Raw genomic sequence first — 24,022 nt, forward strand, 5'->3', positions numbered from 1 at the left:
CGGTACTTGATTGTTGGCTGCAGCTGTTTATCGATAGTCGTCAGCCTAGCGTGGCTTGAGGGGTGGGCCGCATGAGGGGCTACGTAATTTGGGCACATGCGACGGCGGCAAAGGCAACATCATTTGTAGGCAACGCCAACAATAAATCCTCATTCCTCGATAAATGGGATTTCCGAGTATCTTGCAGCATAACAGCCGCACACAACTTTAGATTGCAATTGCGCACCATTTCCATTAGTGCATCACCTAAATTCGATAGCTCGCGATGTCCACCGAGGCGGTAAGCTTCAAGCCCCCTCCCCACTGCGCGACCCCTTGATCCAGCATTTGATCAAATTATGCAATACGCCTCCTGATCTGCAGCGTGTTTTAGGCTCACAATTTATGTGCGCAGAACAAGACGGCCACGGCGCCCGAATCTCCCACGACTGTCAGACCGCTCGATATGGACGACGACGACGTTCAAGACCAAGGCACGCTGGCCGGCGAGGAGACTGCTGCTGCCAAACCCAACGTGAGAGCAGCTTCCCCAGCAAATGCGCCGGTGACTGGATCCGATGAGGCGCCTCCTCCGAAACCGCCTCGGCCCTTAACGGAGGAGCAGAGGAACCAGCAGACTCTGAAAGAGGCTTTCCCGTCCGTCGAGGACTCAGTTATCAAGGCCGTGCTCCGCGCGAGTGGCGGGCGCATCGAGTCCGCCTTCAACGCCTTGCTCGAAATGACAGACCCGGACGCTGCCCAGCGGGACCAACCACCCCCGCAGCCCCCAAGGCCTGCCGCGGACCCCCTAGGCCCTACCTCTACCGACCCATCGCAGCTTGAGGCCGATGAGCTGTACGCGCGCCAGCTTGCGGAGCATTACGAGAACGTCGGAGCCTACGAGGCTAGGACGTCGAACCGCGGCCACCAGCACCGAGGTCGGCAACAGACTGGGCTGCGGCCGCAGGACGACCCGTACGACCGTGAACACAGCTTCATCGATGACGACCTTCCCGTTATCAAGGAAAGCTTGCGCAAGGGGTTCATAGAAACGCAAACCAAGTTTAACTCGTGGTTTAACAACATCAAGACCAAGATCGACGAACAATTCAATGAGGAAGACGAGCACCACACCCAAGGCGGGAACACGTTCATGGGGCGACCGACGCGCGACCAGACACGGCGTAGTAATGACTACGACCGTTATGACGCCGACCCGGAGCTGTTGAGCGATGATTTCGCGGGGATGAAGTTCCATAGCGATGGTAGTGAGTGTTACCTTGTGAGAAACCGCATGCACACCAGGCATTAGCTAATTCCCGCAACCAGCTCCGATCCAACCTCATCAGCGACAATTCGGCGGTAGCAACCCCAATCTCTTCAAGCCGCCCGCACCCTCCAAGTCGCCCAGGCCGGGTGAGGGCCGTAAGGTGTCGTTCCGTGACACGGTGGAGGATATCGATGCGTACAACGCCTCGCCAAAGATCCCGCCAAAAGATAACGCTGTCCCAGGCCCTGGTGGCACGGCTAAAGCTAGCAAGTGGCAGCCGTTGTCGTCGGTCGACCCTAACCCAATCGTGGAAAATGACCCTTTCAGCCTCGGGGACAGCGACGACGAACGGGAGGTGAAGGACAAGAACTCCGGCGGAGGCATTAAGATGGAGGACACCGAGCGACTAAAGCAGGCCACTGCTGATGCGATGGCGGATAGCTTGGTGGAGGACAACAGCAAGGCGGAAAGCGGTAGCGGGGCTGCTGGCAGTAAATAAAGCGTTGAAGGCTGGGAAAGAAGTACCATGGACATGGCTGTCAGACCCGTTCGTCCGGGGTTTACAGGCTTTCGTTCCCTAAGGAGTTCGATACCTGCGTATAATTTGGCTAGGTAGAAACATTAATTGTTGGGTGCGGAGCATTTGCTTTACTTCGTCCTTTATGACTGCTGGGAATTGCGTCGAATAAGTTCTATTGGTGGTTTCGGGGCATACCCAGGCAGGTAGAGTGGAATATTTAGTATGTTTGCTCAAATTTCTCTCTACCCACTTTAGCGGCCCTGAGATCTCGAGGGTTGCTCGGTGGCCCGAGAGTATCGCTTCGCATTGAGACTTTCCATATCGGACTTTTTCCCGCTAGCTTCTCGATCCTTTATTGCGAGTTTGAAAACACTGTCGAATCTTCGCTAGACATTCAGAGATGACAAGCTTTGCCAAGTCCGTTCACGACGGGCTGTCCGTCTTTCTGTGTAAAAAGGCATAAAATGCCGGAGGGGTCCTCTCGGCTGATAGCTGGCCCCACCAAGCAGTTGCTCACAGCAGTGATGCCCCTCTCTGCCCCTCACTCGCTCAGCTCACATTGTCCCGCGACTGCCCCTCATCAACTTAGTTCTGCTTTGGGTCACTCTTCTGCCCCGCAATTGGAGCCGCCCCCGGGTTGTGGGAATTCGCATATCGAATCAAGCGGACCACATGTTTCGATCTGGGCTCGCGATTGGGCCGTTAAGAAATCGAGCCAAAGTACCGTTGCCCAGACTGGGGCATGTTTTTTGGAAGGGTTCTCGGTTTTGTACGATTCCTGAGAGTGAGCTTTCTTGGCTCACATGCTGCTTTCCCAAGTGAGCGGATCGCCACAACCACACGAAAAGTGGCAAGGCGTACCACAGGATGTCTCGCTTGCCGCATGGGAACCTCAGTTAGGTAACCCGTTGAATTCTTGCATATTGTCCCAATTGACTGCACTGGACCTGGCTTTTAAAGGGTTCTTTATGTATTGCGCGCTCCACTGCTCGTGGGGGTCATGGGCACTGGATGTGTCGTCGTCGTTGGGTTGCTGCTCATGGTTGCTTTGGTGCTTCGCCGAGCATCCATGCTGGTCGGACCGCTAGCTCCATCGCTGGCTTTCATCAGCTCGAACGCCTTCTTCCCCGCTATAGAATTTTGCCCGTTTTCCGGTTTGTTCAGTCTGCCGATGACTGTGTTGTTCTTTCCTTAGCGGGGGACTCGAGATCATACGACTTTGTTTTGACTGAAAGGCGGGTTTCAACATTTATCGGGTCTTGGCATCCAGCTCCGTTTTTCATCGAATGTTCTTCGACCCTCACCAGCAGCCAGAAGTAATAAACTCCGGTAGTGTAAAAGTGTGATTAAGGAGGCTCGTCTCGTCCACCAGTGCTGGGCCGGCTGGTACGTTATTTTTGACTTAGCGTCTCCCCACTATCCTTTCACCAAACTAGGCACTCCCGCGCATTAGGTGCTTCCCGGGATACCTTGCCTAGGGACTCGACCTGACGATTCGAGAGGGCTGACGAACCACCCACCCCTCAGGTCGTCCCTTCCCTTCTTCATCTCTTCGAGGTCGTACCTGACACTTTCCATACCTGCCTACCTTGCCCACACAGAGCATCCGTCAAGCGCAAGACCTACTTTGCTCTTTCTATATCGCGGTTCGAGGGTAACAAACCCCCCATTCCCCGGGTGCCACCAGCCCGCTTCCGGTCACCTCCACGCCCACGCACGCCCACGGTCACTCCCACGCCCACGCCCACGCCCATTGCCGATAATCTGTACCTCTACGGTAACCACTTACTTCTGGGTTGCATCCTCAAGAGAACGGCGGAGCCCCTGCACTTACTTTTCATCGACCCCTGATCAGGCCGCCTTCCATCATCACCTCATCTTCGGGATTCCAGAGCCTCTCGGTACCCACCATTCACTTCCATTGGCCAATCTAGGGATCTTTTTCTCCTCTACACCAATCATCGATTTTCGACCTACATGAAGCCGTTGAGGTAGTGCTCAAAATTGGTTGAAGCCTCACTGGCGCAACCTTTGCAATGTGAGTCTCAGTAGCTTTCCCCGTGCCACAGCCCCACTCCTTTACTGAAATATCATATGTAGGAAGTTCGGCAAGCACATCCAGAAGCGGCAGCTTGAAGTCCCCGAGTACGCTGCCAGTTTTGTCAACTACAAGGCCCTCAAAAAGGTGGGCCGCCTTTTTATTTCTCATCTTCTCGAACGTGTTGTCCTGCGGACGCGGGTCTAGGGACTGGTTCGCCGAACATGTAAAAGACTGACACTCGTTCCACAGCTCATCAAGAAACTCTCCGCCACCCCCATTCTGCCCTCGCAAGATGACGCTGCACATCGTGCGACCGCGGGGCCTAGCGACTCCCAAGCTGCTCTGCAGGCAAACAAGGCGACTTTCTTCTTCCAGTTGGTAAGGAGAAACGTTCAGGGGTATGGATTTTAGACACAAGCTTACGGTAACCCAGGAACGGGAGCTAGAAAAGGTCAACGCCTTTTATCTACAAAAGGAAGCCGAGGTAGGTGGCCTTTACTACACATTGCCCCAGCGATGATACTCATTTCCCAACAGCTCAAAGTACGCCTCAAAACTCTCCTCGATAAAAAAAAGGTCTTGCAGTCCCGTCATGGCATCTCGAGGAGATCCGCCAAATTCACCACCCTTCAAGAGGGGTTCCAGCAATTTGCCAACGACTTGAACAAGCTACAGCAATTTGTCGAGATTAATGGCACGGCCTTCTCCAAGATTCTCAAGAAATGGGACAAGACTTCTAAGTCTAAGACAAAAGAGCTGTACCTCTCTCGAGCGGTTGAGGTCCAACCTTTTTTCAATGCCACCGTCATCAGCGAGCTATCCGACCAGGCCACCACGAGTCTCCAGGAGATTGGCGCGTGGGCCGACGGTGACAATGTTACCTTCGACTCCCGACCAGAACACGTCGTGTCTAGCCAATATTTACCGGGCAGTGATGAGGGTGATGCGGACACTTTACTTCTCGACACGGTGCTCTCTGGGAATCTAGAGAGCCTGAAGGACTTGTTGGCGCGTATGGCTGGGGCGGTGGAGCCGAATGGTGCCCTGTTTGAGAGGTTTACGAGGATATTCCTCACTGCCATCAACGGAGCATCCCGTGAAGCGTTACAGCTACTTCTAGAGACCGGATTGGTGGACATCCAGTCTGAGGACGATATTAACGAGCGGAATTGCTTGCACCAAGCGGCGATTTACGGCAACTCGTATGTCCTCGAGTACGGATTGTCAAAAGGGGTAGCGGCGGATAGGACAGACGTATACGGCCGGGTGCCTCTGCACTACGCCAGTATGCATGGACGTCTGGATATGATTGATACACTACTTTCTGGTAGGTGGTGTTCGGCATTGACTTTCACGTGGAATTTGCTGACTTGACTCCAGTTACCTCACAAACGATCAACCTCATCGATCACGACAACTACACCCCATTGATCCACTGTATCGTCCACAAGCACCTTGAGTGCGTAGGAAGGCTCCTGGAACGATCTGCTCGCTTGGACCCGGTTTCCGACACCGACCATGTACCCCTCAACCTCGCATGCGAGCATGGATCGCTTTCCATTGCCGAGCTGCTCCTCAAGCACGGTGCTCGAATCTTGTCCGACGCCGAAGGACTGTATCCTCAGCACCTAGTGGCAAGGTCAGGGCAAACGCCAGAACTTTTGTTGCTCCTAAAAAACCACGGAGCCGACCTGGATCAAATAGATAAGCTCTACGGATGGACTCCCCTTGTACACGCCGCCAGCGAAGGCAATGTCCCTTGTCTCCGGGCACTTCTTGACGTCGGCGCGGACCCGAGCATCCTAGATGAGAAGGAGCTGCCGGCGTTGTATTACGCAGCGTGGGAGGGCCATCTGGAGTGCATGAAGCTTCTCACGCCATTTAACAAGAATGGAAAGGCAGCTCAAGACGCCCAGATAGCCGGACCGCTACCGCCGATGATGGGCAGCAGCGCGCCTATTCCCATGGCCTTGGATATGGATGCGATCCCAGTGCTCGAACTGCCACCTCCCATCATCCCTCTACGACGCTACGGACATAATTTCCTTGACACCAAGACGGTCGTGCAGCTCACTTTTGGCGTGGACGGAGATCAACCACTCGTCTTCTTTCACGACAGCAAGTACCCTGCGGCGCGCCTTGCTATTTCATCCAAGGTCTCAGACGTCATTCCGAAGAACATCATGCTTCCTTTCCATGAAGATACCCGCCTTACCTCGTTCCAGATCGACAACTTCGACACTTTCACGCTGGACTTTGACATCTTCCCGGCTTATGGCGCCAAAGTTATCGCCAAGACTGTTGCGCTACCGGCTACCTTCCGGAATCTCTTGAACAGCAACACCGGGAGTTGTTCTCTGCCGCTGTTTGACCCGCGGTTGCGAGCCATTGGGCAGATCAGCTTCCACGCCCAGATTATCAAGCCGTTCCAGGGTAAGCCGCTGGAGATTACGGACTTTGAGACCTATTGGAAGGCGACGAGCCAAGTCGACACCGTCAATTTGACACCGGCCATGACCAGTAGCACATTCGTGACAGGGTCTAGTTTGTCTGGGGACTTTGTTCGCATTTACGTCCAGCATACCGGCGACGGCATCCCGGTGCTGTGGCCAAAATGGACGGTCAGTTGTGGGGGGATTGATGTACCGGTGTCTCGCTTGACGCTGTCCCAGTTCCGAACTGCTACGGGTCATCGGCCACAATCCCCACTTCCGGTCGACGATATTGCGGCAGTACACGAGGCACTCGCTACACTAGGCGGAACAACCCTTCACGACGCCCTTACCCTCCTACCGAGGGGCATGCATGTCAACATTCAAGTCCTATACCCGACGCCCGAGGAGCGGGAGGCTCTCGCCTTGAAGGAACTGGGGTTGAGCGTGGACTTGAATGATTTTGTGGACAGACTTCTCACTGTCGTGTTTGACCACGCCCGAGCCCAACGGGCCCAAGGGCGGGGCCCGGAAGCCATTCGGTCGGTTGTCTTCAGCTCGTACAACGAGAGTGTGTGTACCGCGTTGAACTGGAAGCAGCCCAACTTCCCGGTGTTTTACTGCAACGACCTCGGGAAGCCGGAGCAGGTGGATGGGAGCAGTACGTTGCGTAATACCGTGTCGATCAAGGACGCGGTGCGTACGGCACAGAGCAACAACTTCATGGGGTTGATTTGCTGCGAGCGGTTGTTGGTAAGTCTTCGCTGTGTTCCGGTAATCGCCTTCTATTCAATGCTAACAATGAGACAGGATACGGTGCCCGCTCTGGTGGACGCTATCAAGGCGCATGGGCTGGCGTTGGTGGTTGACAAGTCCGGCACATGCCTGAGCACGCCGGAAGTCAGCAACCCACTGGATCCGTTCCCGCGACCACCGAATGGCGTGGATGGGGTATTGAGGGGGAATGGCGTGCTACGGTTTACCGAGTCGATAGATGTGTAGGTGGAGGGTGTTGGGGTATGCAAATGGTGATGGTGTTAGGTATTACTGTAGTCAAGTCGTATGGTGTGTGTGGTTTCATTTTGGGGTACATAAAAAGGATAGGAACGATTTATACCATGTGGGTGGTGCCATTGTAAGTAAGTGCGGTGTTTAGCCGTCATGGATATTGCGATGTATTGGGTATGTAAGAAAAGAAAGGATGATACTCCCCAGCGCCGTGCAATGCTGTATCTGTGTTTGATGCTTACCCTCCTTCGGCTACACCATCCTGAATGTACTTTTGTCATACATTCAGAATGTACATCCAAAAAACAGGAAATCCGCGGCAAATCTCACTTCCGAAGACAACTACCACCTTGCCCTCATCTATTCTCTGTTGTTGTTGTTGTTGTTGTTGTTGTTGTTGTTGTTGTTGTTGTTGTTGTTGTTGCTGCTGCTGGACAAAACTCATTTTCTGCACTGTCTAAGCCTACGCCCCCTTATATCGATACTTCAACCCACTCAACTCTCTCTCCGGATCCACACTGGCCATAACCATCTTAGCCCCAATAACAACGGCGTACACGATCCCGGGGAGTGCGCCGAGGAGTAAGGGGTTGACGCCTCCTCCACGACTGTTATCGGTATGATCGGGGTTTTGTGCTTCTTGTTGTTGTCGCTGTTGGACTAGATGTTGGAGGAAGGCGGTGAGAAAGGTGAGCAGGGCGAGGGCGATGTTGAGGATGGGGAGGTAGCGGGTTAGTGGGGAGGAGGAGTTTTCGTGGGTCGTTGAGCCGAGGATACCGGCGCGGGAGGAGGTTATGTTGGGTTTGGCGAAGGGCCTTTTGTTGTTCTTGATGAGGCCGTAGCCTGACCCGATGCCGCTTGTCTCGGCGGCTGTTGTGGTCGTACCCTGGGGGGTTGGTGGGGAAGGGGAGTCGAGAAAGGGGAACCCGGTTTCGGTCACATTGAGATGGTATAACATCCAGCTTGTTGCGGCGAGGGAGGAGAGGCCGAGGAGGGGGACGAGAGTGGTGTTGCTGCTGCCTGTTTTGTGGGATGGTGGGAAGAAGAGGGCGATGAGGAAAGGGATGGCGGAGAGGGGTGGGAAGACGGAGAGGAAGGTGTGGGTGGTTTTGTTGCGGGCGGCGTTTTGGAGGGCGAGGGATTCGATGAGGGATTCTTGTTCTGTTTGGAGTTGTGTTAATGGGATGGCATGGATGGTGGGAGAATACAGGGTGGAGGGCGGGCTTACCCTGCTCGTCGAGGACCTCGGGGAGAGAAGAGTTGTCGTCGTCATCGTCGGAGGGGTAGCGGAATGTGCGTCGGAGACGGGCGGCTGGGGTTCGTTTTGCCATGATAGCTGGTGCTTTTGTGGAATGTTGGAGTTGAAGCTTCAATACATGTGGAACGGAGTTTACGCGACAAGGAGCGCGCAGCGATGACGTGGGGTGCAGGGGTTGGAAGTGGGATTCGATAGATGAATAACTGTGAAAGATACCTAGTTAACTTTATGCAGCAAAAAGAGTGGAACCTGAATGTTAACGCGGAACTCGCTGCTGCATTGGTGCTGCGCCCGAACTGTTTGCTCGCATGGCATAGTTGTGCCCGCCATATAGCAAGGACCCTTCCAGTTGATAGCAAATCATAACGTCACCCCTGCGCGTTCTCGACTTGCGGCCGATCTGTTGTCTGGAGTTCGACCAGAACATGAAAGGAGGGAGCTTTGCCAAGCTGTTCATTGCAGGAACAGACAACCCCTCCAGGGTGTCATGGCTTGGCGACCTCTTCTATTGGCCATAAGGGACGGACTTCCAGCTCAAGCCTCGCCATGTGAGTCTGGTGTGGGTGAGTGCCAAGCCGAAGGTGCAGGAATCATATATGCGAGGCGGAACAATCAGAGGGAGTCGATGCGGTAGCAGACTGTACTGGCTGTACGCTGTTGGTGCTTTGGGCCCGAGAAGAGCCTTGGGGAATGTCTATAAAAGGGAGGCACAGGCTGCTTTACAGACACAAGCTTCTTTATCTTCTTTAATCTTAATCAATTCGAGTCTCTCAAACACCTCGGACCAGACTGTCAGACACTAAGCATTACTCCTTTGAATACTTACACACCATGACCTTACCACCCGTCAAGCTCCTCCGCCCCGACGGGCTTCAGATTGACGCGGATACACCGTGTATCCTGGAGGTCAACATCCCCATCACCCTCCCCCACCAACTCGACCCCTCGCTCCCTGCGCCTCCGTATCATAACCGGGACGGTGGTCCAGAGGACGAAATTGTGTTTGAAGTTCGGGAGTCCTCGGGGTTCCTGACAACCCGCTATATCAAACACATGGTTGCCGATAGACTGCGGGGTGCACTTTCCTAGTCATTGGCCTCTATGGTTGGGCTGTTTCTTAGGATTTGAACCGGGGAAGGTTGGCTTAGGATCCAACGTTTTGATAGTGAATGATTTAACTCTTGTTCAACCTCGCTCTTAGTACACTGCCAGTATGATAAGTGAAAGCTAGACCCTCAAATTCTACCCTATGATTCTACCACACTTGAAAAAAAAACGAACGGCAGAAGAGCAACGACCAGCGCTTGCTCGTTCTTTATATCGTACATGCAATACCCTCACGTGGTCCACATCATGCTCCCTGGTCCAGCAACCGGATCCTGTACTACGGTCCGCCGTGATAGATCCTCCGTGTGCCGTATCCCCCCACACCCATCCTGACTGACACTAGCTAAGTTGTAGTTTTGGATGTTGTAATGATTCTGGGGTTGGTGATGCTGTGAAGAGGAGACGATCAACGCCCCGTTTCTGATGATGATATTGCTTGCTTCGATGATCAAAAGAGAGTGGTGATGAAGAGAATGAAGATACGAACAATTCGGACGCTCTTCCAAGGGTAATATATAGACAGATGAAGAACTCCAGGACCCTATCGATGTCTCTCCCCATTCACCCTCAGGTTAGGCCTGCCCGCTTGTCCGCTGCCAAAAACGAACCCCTTGGTCGTCCATGGTCGCCCATGGTTGTCCTGGGTCCATCGTCGTGAGCCCGATTCCGGGCCCAAACCTCGACCGCGTTTAAACCAATGCGCGTAATCAAAGCCGAGAATTGGAGTGTTGGCCATGAGCCCGATAGTGGCCCAAGAAGATGGGTCATGTTTGGAATTCAGCGGAGGGGAGGCATGACCTGAAATCTCAAACGGCCGTTGGTGTAGCAACCCGGCCTACGACCACACCAATTCAGAGAAACCACTTTGTATAGGCACACGATGGGTTCAGCATACGGATTCATGGTCTTGCGTAGAGCAGAACGAAAAGCTGAGGGGGCAAGGGATGAATGAAGCAATGGCTCCAGTCTTCGAGAGTCAGACACTTGTAAAGGTCCGAGTCCAACCTTCGTCTGCAAAGAGCATGGGAGAGAAAAGGGACCCTAAGCGTCTCTTAGCTGAGAGCAAGGCTACGACTAAAACGGATGATTGGGGGTGGGAAATAGGATTGAGACACGAGGAGAGCGGGAAAGGGTGTTGGGGGCTTTCCAGCGTGCCGTGTCGCTGGCCAACAGTGAGAGGCGTAGTGCTTCTGTAATGGTCGTGCCGTTACAGATACCGGCCGCTGGTGTTTGAAGAAGAGGCCGGTCCGTAGCTCTTCGGACATGGCCCTTTGAACTGGTGACAGAGGTTTGGGCTGAGAATTGTGGTTGCCCATTGGCTGTGTGGATGCCGGTGTGTGGCATCGGGGGCGGACAGCCACACCAAATGTACGCCACATGCCTGCGTTGTTGGGTCGCCATGTATCAAGCTTTGTCTGAGCAGCATTGCATCTAACATCTTCACAAGGCAGCCTATCGGAGGCGTCTCCGGGTTACAGATACTTCAAGCCGCTTGCGTTTCGGCAACTTCGACACTGTTGTCGTACAGAGCCGGATAGAATCCCGAGTTGGTGGCGGTTCGCCGACGACGAGGCTCTCTCTGTCAACCACAACGATCGGGAACAACGCGCTAGAAGTCACTCAACAGGTAGAGGTCTTAAGGGGGTTGGTGCTTAGAGTGGAGGGACCATAGAGGTAGGTTGTTGCAATATTAGAGGAGAGCAGCGGTAATATTGCTAGTTGAGGTCAACACTGTCATAGAATTAAACGCTAAGCCACTTAAACGATCTCAAGGGTGTGGGTGAGTTAATCAGAGAGCAGGTATCGAGGCGAGCGCAAGATGGGATCGCTCTACGAGGAGACGGAGGATCAAGACCTATATGCTGTAAATTTCAAAGTATCCAGAGACGAAGGGCATTAATAGTACGTACGCCCGGGACTCAACGATAACAAGCTGGACCCAGCCGAATCTCCCACTGAACCCCCCAATTCAAACCCTACGCACTAACCTTCTCAAACGGCTCCGCCAAAACCTCCGTCATCGACACGTTCTGCGCACCCCTCCTCCTCACCCTCACCAGCTCCAACACCACCAACACCAACAACCCAAACCCCAACACAAACATCGGCACCAAATTCCACCGCCACCCACGCATCACCGTCATCTCACCCCTCAGCGCCCGGCGCTGCGTCGCGTCCTGCAGCGGCAATTCCAGCACCGCGGCATACCAGTTCTCCGGCGTCCAGCGGCCGTACGGGTAGTGTGTTGTCGACCCCGCTAGATCGCGGACTGCTGCGACGTCGATGGATTGCCCGCTGGTGTGGGAGGTTTCGACGAAGGTGTAGATGAGCGCGCCTGTGGTGAGGAGCCAGCTGAGGAGGACGAGGAGGGACCAGAGGTGGAAGAAGGGGGAGGAGTGGTCCCACTGTTATGGGGGCGGAAATGAGTATGTCAGCAGAGGTTCAGGGGAGGAGGAAAGGTACGAGGTGAGGTGAGTAAGCTGAGGGGCCGATCGATCGAACGTACCTTTTTCCGGGACCGGCGTTCCAACCACAACGCGATGCTCCCGCCGAACCCGACTAAAATCAGGGCTGTTCCGCCCGCGGCATTGGTGGTGTGGCCTTGGTTGACGACTAGGTTGACGGGCTCGCCGGCGAGTATCAATAAATGCGAGCCGCTCGGAGGAGTGAAGGGGAATGGGCCTCTGCCGTCGCCGTGGAGGAATGCGACCATGGTTGAGACGAGGCCCATGGTGACCGCGGCGTCGACGGCGAGGAGGAAGAGGACCAGCCCGATGGGCAGGAGGAGGGAGTGTTGGAGGGCCATGATGGGTGGTTGATGCCGTTTAGCTGTCGTGTGTGATGTTGTCTAAAGGTCGGCCGTCCGTCCCATGTCGCAGTACTAATATGTACTACGGGACCGGTTGTATCAAGGTTGGGCTCATTGATCAACAATGGTCACTTAGTCAAACTCAAGGGATGGTCAAGGACAGGACGACGGGAGGTACACGGGATACTTGTATGCTGTCAGGCATCGGGGCAAACAAAGAAGCGGTGGTGCGAGTTGCAGTCCAGGGCTGCAGGGTCTAGGGCCGTAACAGGGGGTATTCCTGGTGCTCACTGCTCACTGCAAGGGGAGAACAAAGAACTTTGATTTTAAGTCCCACTTGGCTGGCTGCTACGGTGCCACGGCAGCCTTGTGAAATTCAAATCATCATAGAAATTGAAAAAAGTGAGAAGGGATGGAGGCGGTTTCGGGTGTTGGTGCCCACCAATCCACGTCATGGTGATGGACATGATTGGGGGTTCCTTTCCTCGCGAAGCAGTCAAGCGGCAAAGCTTGAAGAAAGCTCTTGAAATCAGACGAAAAAAGGGCAGCCTTGTGACGAGAAACAGCGATTATTCATGCTCTGGGCCCAATCTGGCAACAACCCGCAGCCTGTGAAATTGAGAAGCAGGGTTCATAGGGACCAACAGCATAATTGACTGCGAGCCTTGCACCAACAGCTTCAGCTGTGATCCGTGGCGTCAGCATCAATGGTCGGGAACACCGGCTGAGCCAAGCGAACGAATCAAGATGTTTAGGTGAGACGGGGCCGGTGTGGAGGCGGTGGGGAGGCCGCAGAGGACTTTTGGGGAAAATACCAAGTTTGGAGGTGTTGAAGACAAACAAAAAGGTAAAAAAAAAACAAACTGAAAGTGAAAGGACGTTGAAAATGAACGAGAGCGAACTCTTGGCTCTCGAGCTTGGGATTGGACCAAAAGGGGAAAGCTCGGCCGAAACAGCGTTGCTAAGACGGAACAGGCCCCGGAAAGCGCAAATACCTCGATTAATAAATATTTATACATAATCTCGCCCGATGCAACTCCTTGCGTCCCAAAAGTGGGCTGCAGACCCGTTTAACGAAACATTCAACCGCAACCCACACCCACCGCCCCCCTTCACATACACACAACCCACCATGTTGCTGAGGCTAGCTCAGCAAAGGGCGGGCGCCCACGCCGTCCTCTTGAGGCGAAGGATAGCGACAGCATCCGTTCGGAGGATAACACCAACAGCCCCGCGCCAGCAACCCCCCACCAAGCGAACGCTCGTGTCGGCCCCAAAACCCGGCGATGGGCCGTTGATGGAACGCCGGCCAGATCGCGAGCTGCCTAGTACGAATCTCTCACTTCTGCCCAACGTTCAACATCTTTACCATACGAATAGTACTAACACCATCATCCTCAGGCATAAGCCAAACCTCCTACCGCTGGGCGCGCACCCTCCCCCTCTTCGGCCTCGCCATCGCCATCGCCTCAGTAGCCATCTTCAACTACCAAAAGCTCTCCAGTCCCGTAACCGGCGCGACGCTCTACGCACTTCGCACTTCTGACAAGGCCCGCGCTCTCCTGGGCGACGAGATCTACTTTGCGCAGCAGATTCCCTGGATCTCGGGGGAGATGAATCAACTGCACGGGCGGATTGATATTAGCTTTCGGGTCAAGGGCACGAAGCAGGGAGGGGTGATGAAGTTTGTGAGTAATCGGCCGAGTCCGAGGGGGATGTTTGAGACGACGGAGTGGAGTTTGAGGACGGATGATGGGACGGTGGTGGATTTGTTGGAGGGGGGGGATCCGTTTAGGGATATGGTTCGGGGTGGAGGGGTAGGAGGAGTGGGGATTATTAGTGAGGAGCAGGAGGCTGAGGAGGAGGCGGTTGTGAGGGGGTTTAGGAAGATGAATAAGTAGGTGAGTTGGTGGGTGAGTGGGTGGGAAAGGACTAAGGACTCCGGGGTAGGTATAGCGGGGGAGTACAGCCGCGGGGATACTACTGTACATTTACCTGTATATTGTTTGATATGGTACAACAAAAAGACGACGACCAACAACCCAACAACCCACCCATCAATCGTCACACTGTCTTGACAACGCATTTATGATCCATTTCATGCCACCTCTTGTTTTGCCTCCTTTTGTCTTGCGATTTTCTTACGGGCTGCCGCTTCGTCCTCATACTCAGCCAGCAACTCCTCGATCGCCTCGGCCGTTTCCTCCGGCCCCGGCACACCCTCCTTTAAGAGCTCCTCTATCCTCTTCTCCTGGCGCGCCTCCTTGAGTTCAAGATGGCGCTCCCGCGCGGCCTGCAAATGCGCCTCGGCATGGGGGAACCGCTCCTCCAGCACCCGCCGTGTTCCGTCGATCCACGACTGCGCCGGCGGTTCCTTCTTGCACGCGTCCTGCACCTTGACGATGGTCCCCTTGGGCCCAGCCACGCACCCCTTGACCACAATAAGCCCCAGGTCGTTGTCCACCAGCAAAATCGGCAAGTTCTGAATCGTCACCTGCTCGTTGCCCATCCGCCCAGGCATCTTCTTCCCCGGCAGCACACGCGACCCACTACCCTGGCTAGGACCCACCGAACCAGGCGTCCGGTGATTCTTCGAATTACCGTGACTCGCGCCCTGGCCACTAAACCCATGCCTCTTCATCCCACCCGCAAACCCCTGCCCGCGCGAATTACTGCGCACATCCACGCGCTGCCCAACATAGAACCAATCCGGCATCAGCTGCACGCCTATCGGCAACAACCCTTCCTTCCCACGCACCCGGAACTCCGCCAGCCGCTCCTTGGGCGCAATCCCTTTCGCCTCGTAGTACCCCAGCATCGGCGCGCCCACATTCCCCGCCAGCCGCTCGCCCATGCCCACCTGCACCGCCCAGTACCCGTGATCCCGCCGGTTCTTGTTGAGCACTGTTTGGACTCGGTCCATTTGCAACACTGTGCACCCGATGCGCCCGCCACGCTTGCCCATGAACACTGTCATGCCCTTCTTGATGGCTAGCACGCCTGTTCGCACTGGGGTGGTGAGCTCCTTGCGCTTGAGCGCCGCGGCGGGCCCTGTCGTAGGTGCGGGGAGTCCAGAGGTTGTTTGGTTGAAACGGTGGGGCTTGGCGCGCGCGGGGAGGGTTGACCAGCCGCTGCTCACCGTGCGGGTTTGTGTGTAGGAGAGGGGGGTCGGATTCGGTGTGGTTTCGGAGTAGTCGGGTGAGCGGCGGAGGAGAGAGGATTGGGAGAGGACGGTGGTGGTGGTCGTGGTGGGGGTGGAAGTCGTTGTGGCCGGCCGCAGGGCGAGTTGCCGCCAGCAGTGGGCCGGCAGCCGAGGGGCCATGGTTGTGTGTGTGTTTTGTGTTTCTGTAGACTGTTCGGTTCGGTTCAATTGGCTTGTCGAAGTCGGAGATTTCAGAAATCGTGGGTACTGGCGTCGATGGCAGCCTCCACGACGGCGAGGTCGCGATCTGGAAAAGTGGGAGACTTTGTGGTCGTTGGAGGCACGTCGAAAATTGAGAGCTCCGTTCCGAGAAAAAGGTGGGGGCCGTGCCCGATGTGCGACAGGGATCTGGAAAGTAGATAACCCTAACCCTATCTTGAACGATGCGCTCCTCACGAGGCCATCGCATCTCACTTTGTAAGGCTTTTTCACCCTCAAAGTGATACCCATCTCGAAAAGAAACGCTCAAATTTGGTGCTGATTCTTTTACCGTCTGGCTATCTTCAGTATTTGGGTAAAATTTAACAGAAAAATACCGTCGCTATGGTCTATTACTTCACCTCCAACGTGGTCGAACCCTCAGCCTTCGTCTATGTCGGCAAGGACAAATTCGAGAGTGAGCGGTTCTGGGACCTGGACGGATAAAATTAAACCTGACCTTGATAACTTACATTGATGTGTAGACGAGGACTTGATCAAACATGGCTGGGAGGAGGACGTGTGGTGAGTTTGGACCGACCCCCTCTGTCTTTTTCCGTCCCACTTACTCACTCTATCCAGGGTACGAACTCATAAAACTTGCGCTTCCAACAATGCATATGCTTATTCCGACTAGTTTCACGTCGACAAGTTGTCTAGCGCTCACATCTACTTGCGCCTTCGTGAGGGCGATACCTGGGAGAATATCCCAGAGGAACTGCTGACCGACTTGGCCCAGCTCACTAAGGCCAACTCGATCGAGGGTACGCACTAAGGGACTGCGTTGACTCGGGTTTGGCGAGGCTAACGGTGTCAGGGAACAAAAAGGATAACATCACCATCATCTACACCCCCTGGTCCAACCTTAAGAAAGATGGAAGCATGGCTGTGGGCCAGGTCAGCTTCAAGGACAACAAGAAGGTCGGGCACCGTTCAAAATCTCCGAAGGGGGACTGTTAAACCCCGTGCTAATAGCATACAGGTTAAGCGGATACTCGTCCCCCAACGGGAGAACCCGATCGTCAACCGACTCAACAAGACCAAAGTCGAGCAGTACCCGGACCTGAAGCAAGAGAAAGACGACCACTTGCGGGAGCTGCGCAAGAAGGATCAAGCGACACAGCTGGAAAGGGTAAATTCATCTCCCGCGCATACCGTTTCGTTGAAACACGCACGACTGAGTTTTGCTGACAAACTTCCAGCGAAAAGAAGAGGCACGCATCGCCAAAGAGCGCAAGGAGAAGAAATGGCAGAAGGACCACGCGTACGACGACATTTTCACCGAGGAGAACATGGAAGCGACGAGCAACCAGAACCGGGACGAGAACTGGGAGGATGATTTCATGTAGCCTTGTTGTAGCGTTGGAATTTGGCTCACAATATAACAAAACAGAATGGCTTTCTCATGGTTCAAGCAACTCTATTTCCGCTCATCTAAACACCTGGCCCCCGCCCTCCAATCCCACTGCCCATCTGATTCACACTCGTGCCCTTGATCTTATGGTCCCCCGGGTTGGCCGCCGCCTCATACAGGATGTTAGCCGGTGCCCGCCCGAGCTGCATCCACTCGCCCTTGAACCCGAGATAGGACAGCCGGGTGACGTCCTCGTCGCCGTCGCCAAAGTTGTCTGGGAAGAAGAGGGTCAGCCGGCGGACCGCGTTGAAGCGGGCGCGGCGCTGGTGGGGTGTTAGTATTAGCAAATTACTGTATTGGAGAATCGGACGGAGTAACAAAATGACAAAATTAAACGCACAACTGGTAGCTCTTGCACCTCGGCCGTGCGACTCAGCTCAAACTCTTGCGTGCCACTGGTCTCCTCGGCCACGCCGAAGTCGACGTCGTCGCGGTTGATGATGACTTTGAGTGTCTTGGGTGCTGCGTCCGAGTCGGATGTGCGCAGCAGAATCGAGTGTAGCTTGACTTGGCCGGTGAATCTAGGCGATCGAGTTAGTAAACGGAACGTGAGTTGGGGGTCCACAGTCAAGTCCTCGTGCCATTTCCTTGTCTTCAGTCTTTTCTTTTATACGTTGTACATGCACATGTACAACCCTCAACTCAACTGAACCTCAAGTTTAAACCCCCTTACCCATCCACACACCACCCACCTCAAAAATCCCAAAAGAACTTTGGAAGAAATAAAAGTAACCAACCCACGACAAAAAAATAACACTCACGGCACATTAACAATAACCTGCTCATCCACATCACTAGCCAACTCCGGTTCCGCGCTCAACCTCTCCGCCCACGTCTTCCGAACCACCGCCCGACCAGCTCCAAACTCGGCCTCGTTGAGCGTTGTCACACCGTCAAAGTCGATGTGCTGGTACAGGGAGAACTGCAGGGCTGGGGTGATATCGTCGGAGTGATCGTGCTCGCCGTGGGAGTGGTCCCCGTGGGAGTGTTCGTCGTGGCAGTGGGACATTGTTTTGAGTTGGATTGTGCGGGGAATTGTTGGGGGTTGATGGGGTTGGTGATGAGGGTTTTGGTTGTCGAAGATTGTTGTTTGAGAGGGAAATGGTTGGTACTTTGATATGTTCGTCTGGTGTGGAGAGTTGTTCTGATGAACTGGGTTCGGTTTGCTCAATGGGGAAAGTTGAGGTTGCAGGTTGCGTGTGTGAGGAGTCAGATGGCTGCGGAGCACTAACAATTTTGGGAACTTTTCTTTCAAAACAGGTTAAGCAACAAATATGGTCAAATGTAACGAGGAAAGTAGATCAAACTGAGAAAGAAGACTTAAGATTTAATGTTAATTAGTTTCTCATTGTTTTAGTCTTCAGGTGCGCGGTTTCTACGCTAGGTGGTATTTCGAGTCCCTCTCTCTACATAAAAACGGACCCTTGGCAACACTTGATTAATACAGTTGAAAACACACACTATCGAAACCCACCCAACCGACTCTCACTTTTCCTCTTCCCCTTCTTCAAAACAGCTTTCTTAAATGGCGACAGCGACGGCCGCCCGCCAAACAGCCCTGGTATTAGCTGCGATCTGGCTTGTGACGGTGTGCCCTGCGACGGCCCCTGCGACGGCCCCTGCGACGCCTCTTGAGACGGCCCCATCTGGGATGAGGGTTCTTGGCCGTAAACCTGCGACGACGAGAATATACCCCCGGGCTTTGCCGTTGTCGTCGCCGCCACTGGTGAACCCTGTCTGTACTCCTTCCGCAGCGGTGATCCAGCGCGCGGACGCGGTGATCCAAAAGCGCGGGTCCCAAGTTGGGGTGTGTGTTGGCGCTGGGAAGAGAAGTCCCACGGGAACCCTGCGCGGGGCGTTTGGATCTGGGCCTGCGGCTGTGACTGTGTCTGGATCTGCGGCTGCGGCGTCATTTGGCTGCTATTTCGCGCGCTAGTGGGTACAATGATGGGAGCCCCAAAAGACTGGGATGAGTGGTCCATAAAGGAGGACTCTTCGCCAAAGACGCGTTGGGACAGACGCTCGGCTTTCCGTCGGCGGGCTTCGGCTTTGCGTCTTCGCTTGTTGATGGCATCTTCGGCTTCGAGGTCCTGTCCCGGTTTCCAGGTGATGTCGTCTGGGTCGGCACCCAGGTCCCAACGGGAGAGGGCGAGGGTCGGTTCGCCGTGGATGGTGGGGGACGTATCGAGCGTGAGGTACTTGCGCAGGCGGAGGACGACGGTATCGCCTTGCTCTTCCTGCGCCTGGGCTTCGGCTTTGGCTTTGCCTTTCTTGATGAAGCTGGGAAGTAATGGTTGGGAGGGCATTAAGCTGGGTGAGGCTGGGAAGGGTAGTGAGCTTGAGGGTTCGTCCTCTGGCTGGACCCAGGACTGAGGGACGGCTGAGATGCCGACATTGCTGAGAGACATCTCGGCGGCCATGGTTCGAAGCATATTTTGCCGGTTATGGTGCGCCCAGCCCTTGCTCGGCCGAGGGAATAGGTTCTCTAGTTTCTCAACAAGGTCATCGGGGCCAAAGTCATTAAGCGGCCGGCGAGCTTCGGGCACAAAAAGCCATCCATCTGCCTGTCGATGCTGGACATCTTGTTGAGCATCCCATGCGCGAGCCAGCTGGAAAAGATCGCTAGGTTGTTCAAACCTCGCCAGATCCAATCTAAACGACCGTTAGTAATGATACCCTTGAACGCGATCGTACGAGGGGAAACATACAGGGACCGCCGCGGCATATAACCATCCGTCGCTTCACGCCCGACAGCCTTCCCAATGAACCCGAAGTTGTTCGTCTCTGCTTGAGACTCACTCATCTTCGATTCGCTATCCCCTACCAAGTGCCGTGCAATGAGGTCCAAATCAGCAGAAAGCTGAATCCCGCCCTCCAGCTTCTCCAACACCAACTCCTCCGCAAGGCCCTTCCCAAACACGGCCTTTTCATCAAACTGATCTGGGACCGCAAACGCGTCTGTCAGAGTCTGCAGCAGCTTCCGCCTCCGATTCCCACTCTGCCCGAGCACCTCGCTCCCATCAGGTGGCGGAACAGACACCGTCGCATCATCAGACCACGCACATAGCGCACTATGTACATCCAAGTCCGGCCCGAGGGTCAACAGTTGAAAGAAGCGCAGTTGCGCGTTTTGCAGCAACCGCCCCGCGGGTGTGGTGGGCTCCATACCGATACGGCGCTCCGCGGGTAGGATAGCGAGTCCTACGAAGTTGGGTGGGTCGTCAAGTGAAACCAGGTCGCGGTGGTAGCGGACAGGAGTGCCTCGTTGGGGTTGGATGAACCAGAGCACGGTCATCTCGGCGTCCCGGGTGGATCGGATGCATGCGAAGCAGGCCATGACGTTGTTGATGTAGGTACCCGGTGAGACATCTAGGCGGAGGGTTGAATCGTTGACGTCTCGCTGGTGGGGGCATGATGCGAGGACGTCAAGTGTGAGGGCATCTTTCTTGCCCCTCTTCATCGTCACCCAGAAGAGACTCGTGCTGGTGAGGATGAAGGCTTGAGCTGGGTCGAGCCGCGAAGGGGCAACACCCAGAATCCGGTGGTTATTCTTTAGCAAAAAAAGGTTGGTGAAGGAGCCCAAGGTTTCCGTGGTAAGATCAAACAGGTGTAGGGATTTGGAGCAGCTCAGGAGGAGTGACCGCCGCGGTGGAGGATCTTCTAGTTTCGAGCGCTTCCGCTTGAGGGCCAGGTAAAGAACGTTGTGTGGCTCCGGTTCCGCAGTTGGGTAAGAGGGCAGCCGTGAGATGCTCCCAGAGACTGTGTTTCCGCACATCCTGAGGACCGGGACTAGGCTCCTCGGTCGCAAATCACGGCGACCTGTAATATCCCACAGGCTCCAAAACCCAGCTTGGTCGACAATAGCCAGCTGCGGCATGCCCGTCTTGAAATGCCGCGTGAAAGAGACGTCGGACTGCAAGGCGCCGCCTGTGCGCTCAGAATGAATCGTGAAGAGCGCATTTTCAAAGATCTGGGTAGTGAGAGGGAGGGCCGAGCCTTTTTCCATCGCTCCAGCGGACGGCATGGGTATCATGCGCAACTCTGGTTCATACACCGTCGTGTACGTACCGTTCGAGACGATTAGCCATCGAATGTGGTCGTGAGCACTCGAGTCATCGATGAACTTGATCAAGCACAGTGGCCCCCCTATGCATTGCCACCCACCGCCGAGGTCTGGATTCGGTGACCGCAGACGGACCCGAATATCCGCTCCAACCCAGAATTGTTCCTCCGGGGAGAGGTTGATTAACCGGACTACATGCCCGGAAACGCCTGAAGCTACGGCCAGCGTGGGGTGGCCCTTAACAGAACCGTTTGCTCTCACCCTGGATATCTCTCCGACGGAGAATAACGGCGTCCTTGCCGTCGGCTTGAGCTCGCCGTTGGTTTGGGTTGCTGCAATTTCTTCGAGTAATAGGTTTTCAAGATCCTCATCCACAAGGGATGACTCAGGGAGGTACTCCGTCAGCCAATTCTTTTGAGACCTCGCAACACGGAACGGGCCCATATCGTCTGGCGGAGAGGTTCCGACTTTCGTGGGCGCACACCATTGCGTGAAGGGCGTAACTTGTTTGAAGTGAGGAGCTACAGCTGTCAGTATATATTCGCTGCTCGCAAATTTACTACGCAGCACTCACTCTCATCCTTTGCCCTGTTCCTCCGAATCTGGCCGATAGGCTCTCCAACTTGCGCAGGGCTGTAAGTTAAACGTCCAATGATTCCATCCGCGGCAATCCGGCGCGCCTTCACCCGAGCCGGCGGCACGGGCCGTTGCCTTTCCTGCCTCTCATCCATTGGGGCCTATCGTGATGTGAGGAAAAATAGCGGAATGAAGCCACAGGATCATTCTCCCGGTTCTGCACACAAACAGCAGCTATCGTCTGTACTCAAACGCCAGACTCGGATTTGCAGTGGGAGTGGTTTGTCGCGTCGTGGCGCATGGAATAAGATCGGATGACGGCCGGAGGGGCAGGGGCTGAGGGTAAGAAATACCGGAATCGTACTCTCTTTTCGATGCGTTCGAAAAGAGATGAAGGACGAGTTGAGTGACGAAATTCGCTGCGGCTTCAAGATGTCAGCGAACTCAAATGGCGTTGAAAGGGACCTTTTTAGCGGGGCAGGACGCGACGGGCCAATAGCATGCGAGATGTGGGCCATGCATGGCGGGTCTTGGCAAAGCGATGCCCTGGAAACCCGCTGAAGACGGCAAGCAGATAAACAACCCGCATTTCATCCCGCATCTGGGCCGACGATTGCATCTCCAAATCCGTCCGCGCATCACAACATCGTCATCCTGTCGCAAAAGGCAACATCCTCACACAACACCTCGGTACAGCCCCGCAACCACACGCACACTATGTCGTCTGCCTTCGACCCCTCGATGTCAACGAGCCGGCCGCCCATCAGCGGCCCCTCGCTCGCCGACACCCTACCAAACATCAACTTTGGCTTCGACGAGCTGCGCGACCGTATGGCCAAGTTCACCGCCAAGTTCGACGCCTTCATCGAGCAGGGACGCAAGCGCGTGCTCGAAGAGCGCAACCAATTCCACATGAATGTGGCCGAGCTCCAGGGTACGCCCCCTTCCTAGACTGACCCATGGGCTGTTCGATATGTTGGAAGGTCACGAAGTAGGCTAACCACCCACTCCAAACAGAGGACCAGCGCATGAAGAAAAAAGACATCGAGATCCTCCAACTAAAAACCAACACCTACCAACAAACCATGTCAAAAGAGGCAGCCGAGACTCGCGAGATGCAAGGCGCCATCGCCCAGCTTACCGCACAGCGCGACCGACAAGCCGCAGCACGCGACACCCTCAAGGAACAGATCGCAGCCACGCAGCGGGACATCGACACCCGCCTTGCCGCGCAGCGCGCACACCAGGCGCGGCTTGAAGCGCAAGCGCGTTTCAACGTGCCGGAGCTCGACTTTTGGGTGACGAATTTGTGTCTGCGGATTGAGGGCGCGGGCGCGGAGGATAGGTTGAAGTTTGTGTATACGCATGTGGATGAGAAGAATTGGGAGCGCGAGGCGTGGTTTGAGCTGTGCACGGGAAATCGGGATTATGATGTGCGGCACTGTCGGCCGAAGTTGGAGAGGGAGAAGGTGGAGAGGGTGTTGGAAAGGGTGAATGAGACGAGGGAGCTGGTGACGTTGTTGAAGGGGATGAGGGAGTTGTTTGTCGAGGCCATGAGGTCGTAGTTGGGCCTGCCCTGGTAATGGTGTACGACTGATGCAGTGATGATATTGATGGTGTTAGCATTGACGGCGTTGGGGCAAGATTTAGGATCAGGAATTTTATACCCATGATGAGGCTCGCATACTGGCTCCTAATCGCACTACCTTCAGCTGTCTGCTTTTGATTTTGCTGCCGGCAAGGCTGCATCGTAGTGTTACTAGCTGGCCTAAGGCGCCGAAGTCCAACCACTTCCAAAAGTCTCCGCACTTTCCCTCCCACCCTATATAACCCCCTCCCGCCGTCCCTCAGTCACCATCTCCTCCTAATTGAAATCCAAACACCGGTTTGGCTCAACGGTATTGGGAGGAGCGCTGGCCCCGCCACTACCGTCGTAAATCGAAATGGTCCCGGGTTCGATTCCTGGGACCAGCGAAGAAAAACATCGGTTTTTCGTAACTGCCAACGTCTATCCCTCCGGATGGGGATAGGGCTTGGCTGTGAGCTTTTTGTATTTTATATCCCTTCTTCTGCTTTCTTCCTTTCTTTGCCTTTTAATTCTCACTTCATTTTTTTCTTGATCTTCGTATTGTCTTGTATTGTCTT

General features: G+C 54.8%; 10 protein-coding genes across 10 annotated transcripts; 5 read left to right on the top strand and 5 right to left on the bottom strand.

Moving 5' to 3' along the window:
* Nucleotides 1–265: 265 nt before the first annotated feature.
* On the top strand, nucleotides 266–7,244 carry C8A04DRAFT_40409 (uncharacterized protein; the record flags this gene model as incomplete). Its single annotated transcript, XM_062784932.1, has 10 exons — nucleotides 266–280; nucleotides 395–1,247; nucleotides 1,309–1,740; nucleotide 2,730; nucleotides 3,870–3,954; nucleotides 4,060–4,188; nucleotides 4,244–4,294; nucleotides 4,348–5,137; nucleotides 5,191–6,995; nucleotides 7,053–7,244. 10 exons carry the CDS (start codon nucleotides 266–268, stop codon nucleotides 7,242–7,244), a joined length of 4,353 nt encoding a protein of 1,450 aa, XP_062633198.1.
* Nucleotides 7,245–7,713: 469 nt separating this feature from the next.
* Nucleotides 7,714–8,581, bottom strand: C8A04DRAFT_40410 (uncharacterized protein; the record flags this gene model as incomplete). Its single annotated transcript, XM_062784933.1, has 2 exons — nucleotides 7,714–8,411; nucleotides 8,479–8,581. 2 exons carry the CDS (start codon nucleotides 8,579–8,581, stop codon nucleotides 7,714–7,716), a joined length of 801 nt encoding a protein of 266 aa, XP_062633199.1.
* A 758-nt stretch (nucleotides 8,582–9,339) lies between these two features.
* C8A04DRAFT_32660 (uncharacterized protein) lies at nucleotides 9,340–9,597 on the top strand (the record flags this gene model as incomplete). Its single annotated transcript, XM_062782171.1, has 1 exon — nucleotides 9,340–9,597. One exon carries the CDS (start codon nucleotides 9,340–9,342, stop codon nucleotides 9,595–9,597), a length of 258 nt encoding a protein of 85 aa, XP_062633200.1.
* A 1,994-nt stretch (nucleotides 9,598–11,591) lies between these two features.
* Nucleotides 11,592–12,421, bottom strand: C8A04DRAFT_32661 (uncharacterized protein; the record flags this gene model as incomplete). Its single annotated transcript, XM_062782172.1, has 2 exons — nucleotides 11,592–12,020; nucleotides 12,122–12,421. 2 exons carry the CDS (start codon nucleotides 12,419–12,421, stop codon nucleotides 11,592–11,594), a joined length of 729 nt encoding a protein of 242 aa, XP_062633201.1.
* Nucleotides 12,422–13,556: 1,135 nt separating this feature from the next.
* C8A04DRAFT_32662 (cytochrome oxidase complex assembly protein 1-domain-containing protein) lies at nucleotides 13,557–14,325 on the top strand (the record flags this gene model as incomplete). The annotated part of the gene is made up of 2 exons (XM_062782173.1): nucleotides 13,557–13,752; nucleotides 13,826–14,325. 2 exons carry the CDS (start codon nucleotides 13,557–13,559, stop codon nucleotides 14,323–14,325), a joined length of 696 nt encoding a protein of 231 aa, XP_062633202.1.
* Nucleotides 14,326–14,522: 197 nt separating this feature from the next.
* On the bottom strand, nucleotides 14,523–15,746 carry C8A04DRAFT_32663 (translation protein; the record flags this gene model as incomplete). Its single annotated transcript, XM_062782174.1, has 1 exon — nucleotides 14,523–15,746. One exon carries the CDS (start codon nucleotides 15,744–15,746, stop codon nucleotides 14,523–14,525), a length of 1,224 nt encoding a protein of 407 aa, XP_062633203.1.
* Nucleotides 15,747–16,169: 423 nt separating this feature from the next.
* On the top strand, nucleotides 16,170–17,173 carry C8A04DRAFT_15509 (coiled-coil domain-containing protein 25; the record flags this gene model as incomplete). The annotated part of the gene is made up of 6 exons (XM_062778516.1): nucleotides 16,170–16,242; nucleotides 16,310–16,344; nucleotides 16,462–16,588; nucleotides 16,642–16,745; nucleotides 16,807–16,956; nucleotides 17,027–17,173. The coding sequence occupies 6 exons, from the start codon at nucleotides 16,170–16,172 to the stop codon at nucleotides 17,171–17,173; spliced, it is 636 nt and encodes a 211-aa protein (XP_062633204.1).
* Nucleotides 17,174–17,258: 85 nt separating this feature from the next.
* On the bottom strand, nucleotides 17,259–18,247 carry C8A04DRAFT_15501 (PITH domain-containing protein; the record flags this gene model as incomplete). Its single annotated transcript, XM_062778512.1, has 3 exons — nucleotides 17,259–17,501; nucleotides 17,579–17,759; nucleotides 18,000–18,247. 3 exons carry the CDS (start codon nucleotides 18,245–18,247, stop codon nucleotides 17,259–17,261), a joined length of 672 nt encoding a protein of 223 aa, XP_062633205.1.
* Nucleotides 18,248–18,698: 451 nt separating this feature from the next.
* Nucleotides 18,699–22,032, bottom strand: C8A04DRAFT_15494 (RNA polymerase I-specific transcription-initiation factor-domain-containing protein; the record flags this gene model as incomplete). Its single annotated transcript, XM_062778511.1, has 4 exons — nucleotides 18,699–18,866; nucleotides 18,912–19,890; nucleotides 19,947–21,822; nucleotides 21,876–22,032. 4 exons carry the CDS (start codon nucleotides 22,030–22,032, stop codon nucleotides 18,699–18,701), a joined length of 3,180 nt encoding a protein of 1,059 aa, XP_062633206.1.
* A 562-nt stretch (nucleotides 22,033–22,594) lies between these two features.
* Nucleotides 22,595–23,442, top strand: C8A04DRAFT_40416 (chromosome segregation protein Spc25-domain-containing protein; the record flags this gene model as incomplete). Its single annotated transcript, XM_062784934.1, has 2 exons — nucleotides 22,595–22,811; nucleotides 22,895–23,442. The coding sequence occupies 2 exons, from the start codon at nucleotides 22,595–22,597 to the stop codon at nucleotides 23,440–23,442; spliced, it is 765 nt and encodes a 254-aa protein (XP_062633207.1).
* Between the last annotated feature and the right edge of the window lie 580 nt (nucleotides 23,443–24,022).

This window comes from Dichotomopilus funicola (genome assembly GCF_033296635.1).
Source record: "Dichotomopilus funicola strain CBS 141.50 unplaced genomic scaffold C8A04scaffold_95, whole genome shotgun sequence".
NCBI classification, from domain to species: Eukaryota; Fungi; Ascomycota; class Sordariomycetes; order Sordariales; family Chaetomiaceae; genus Dichotomopilus; species Dichotomopilus funicola.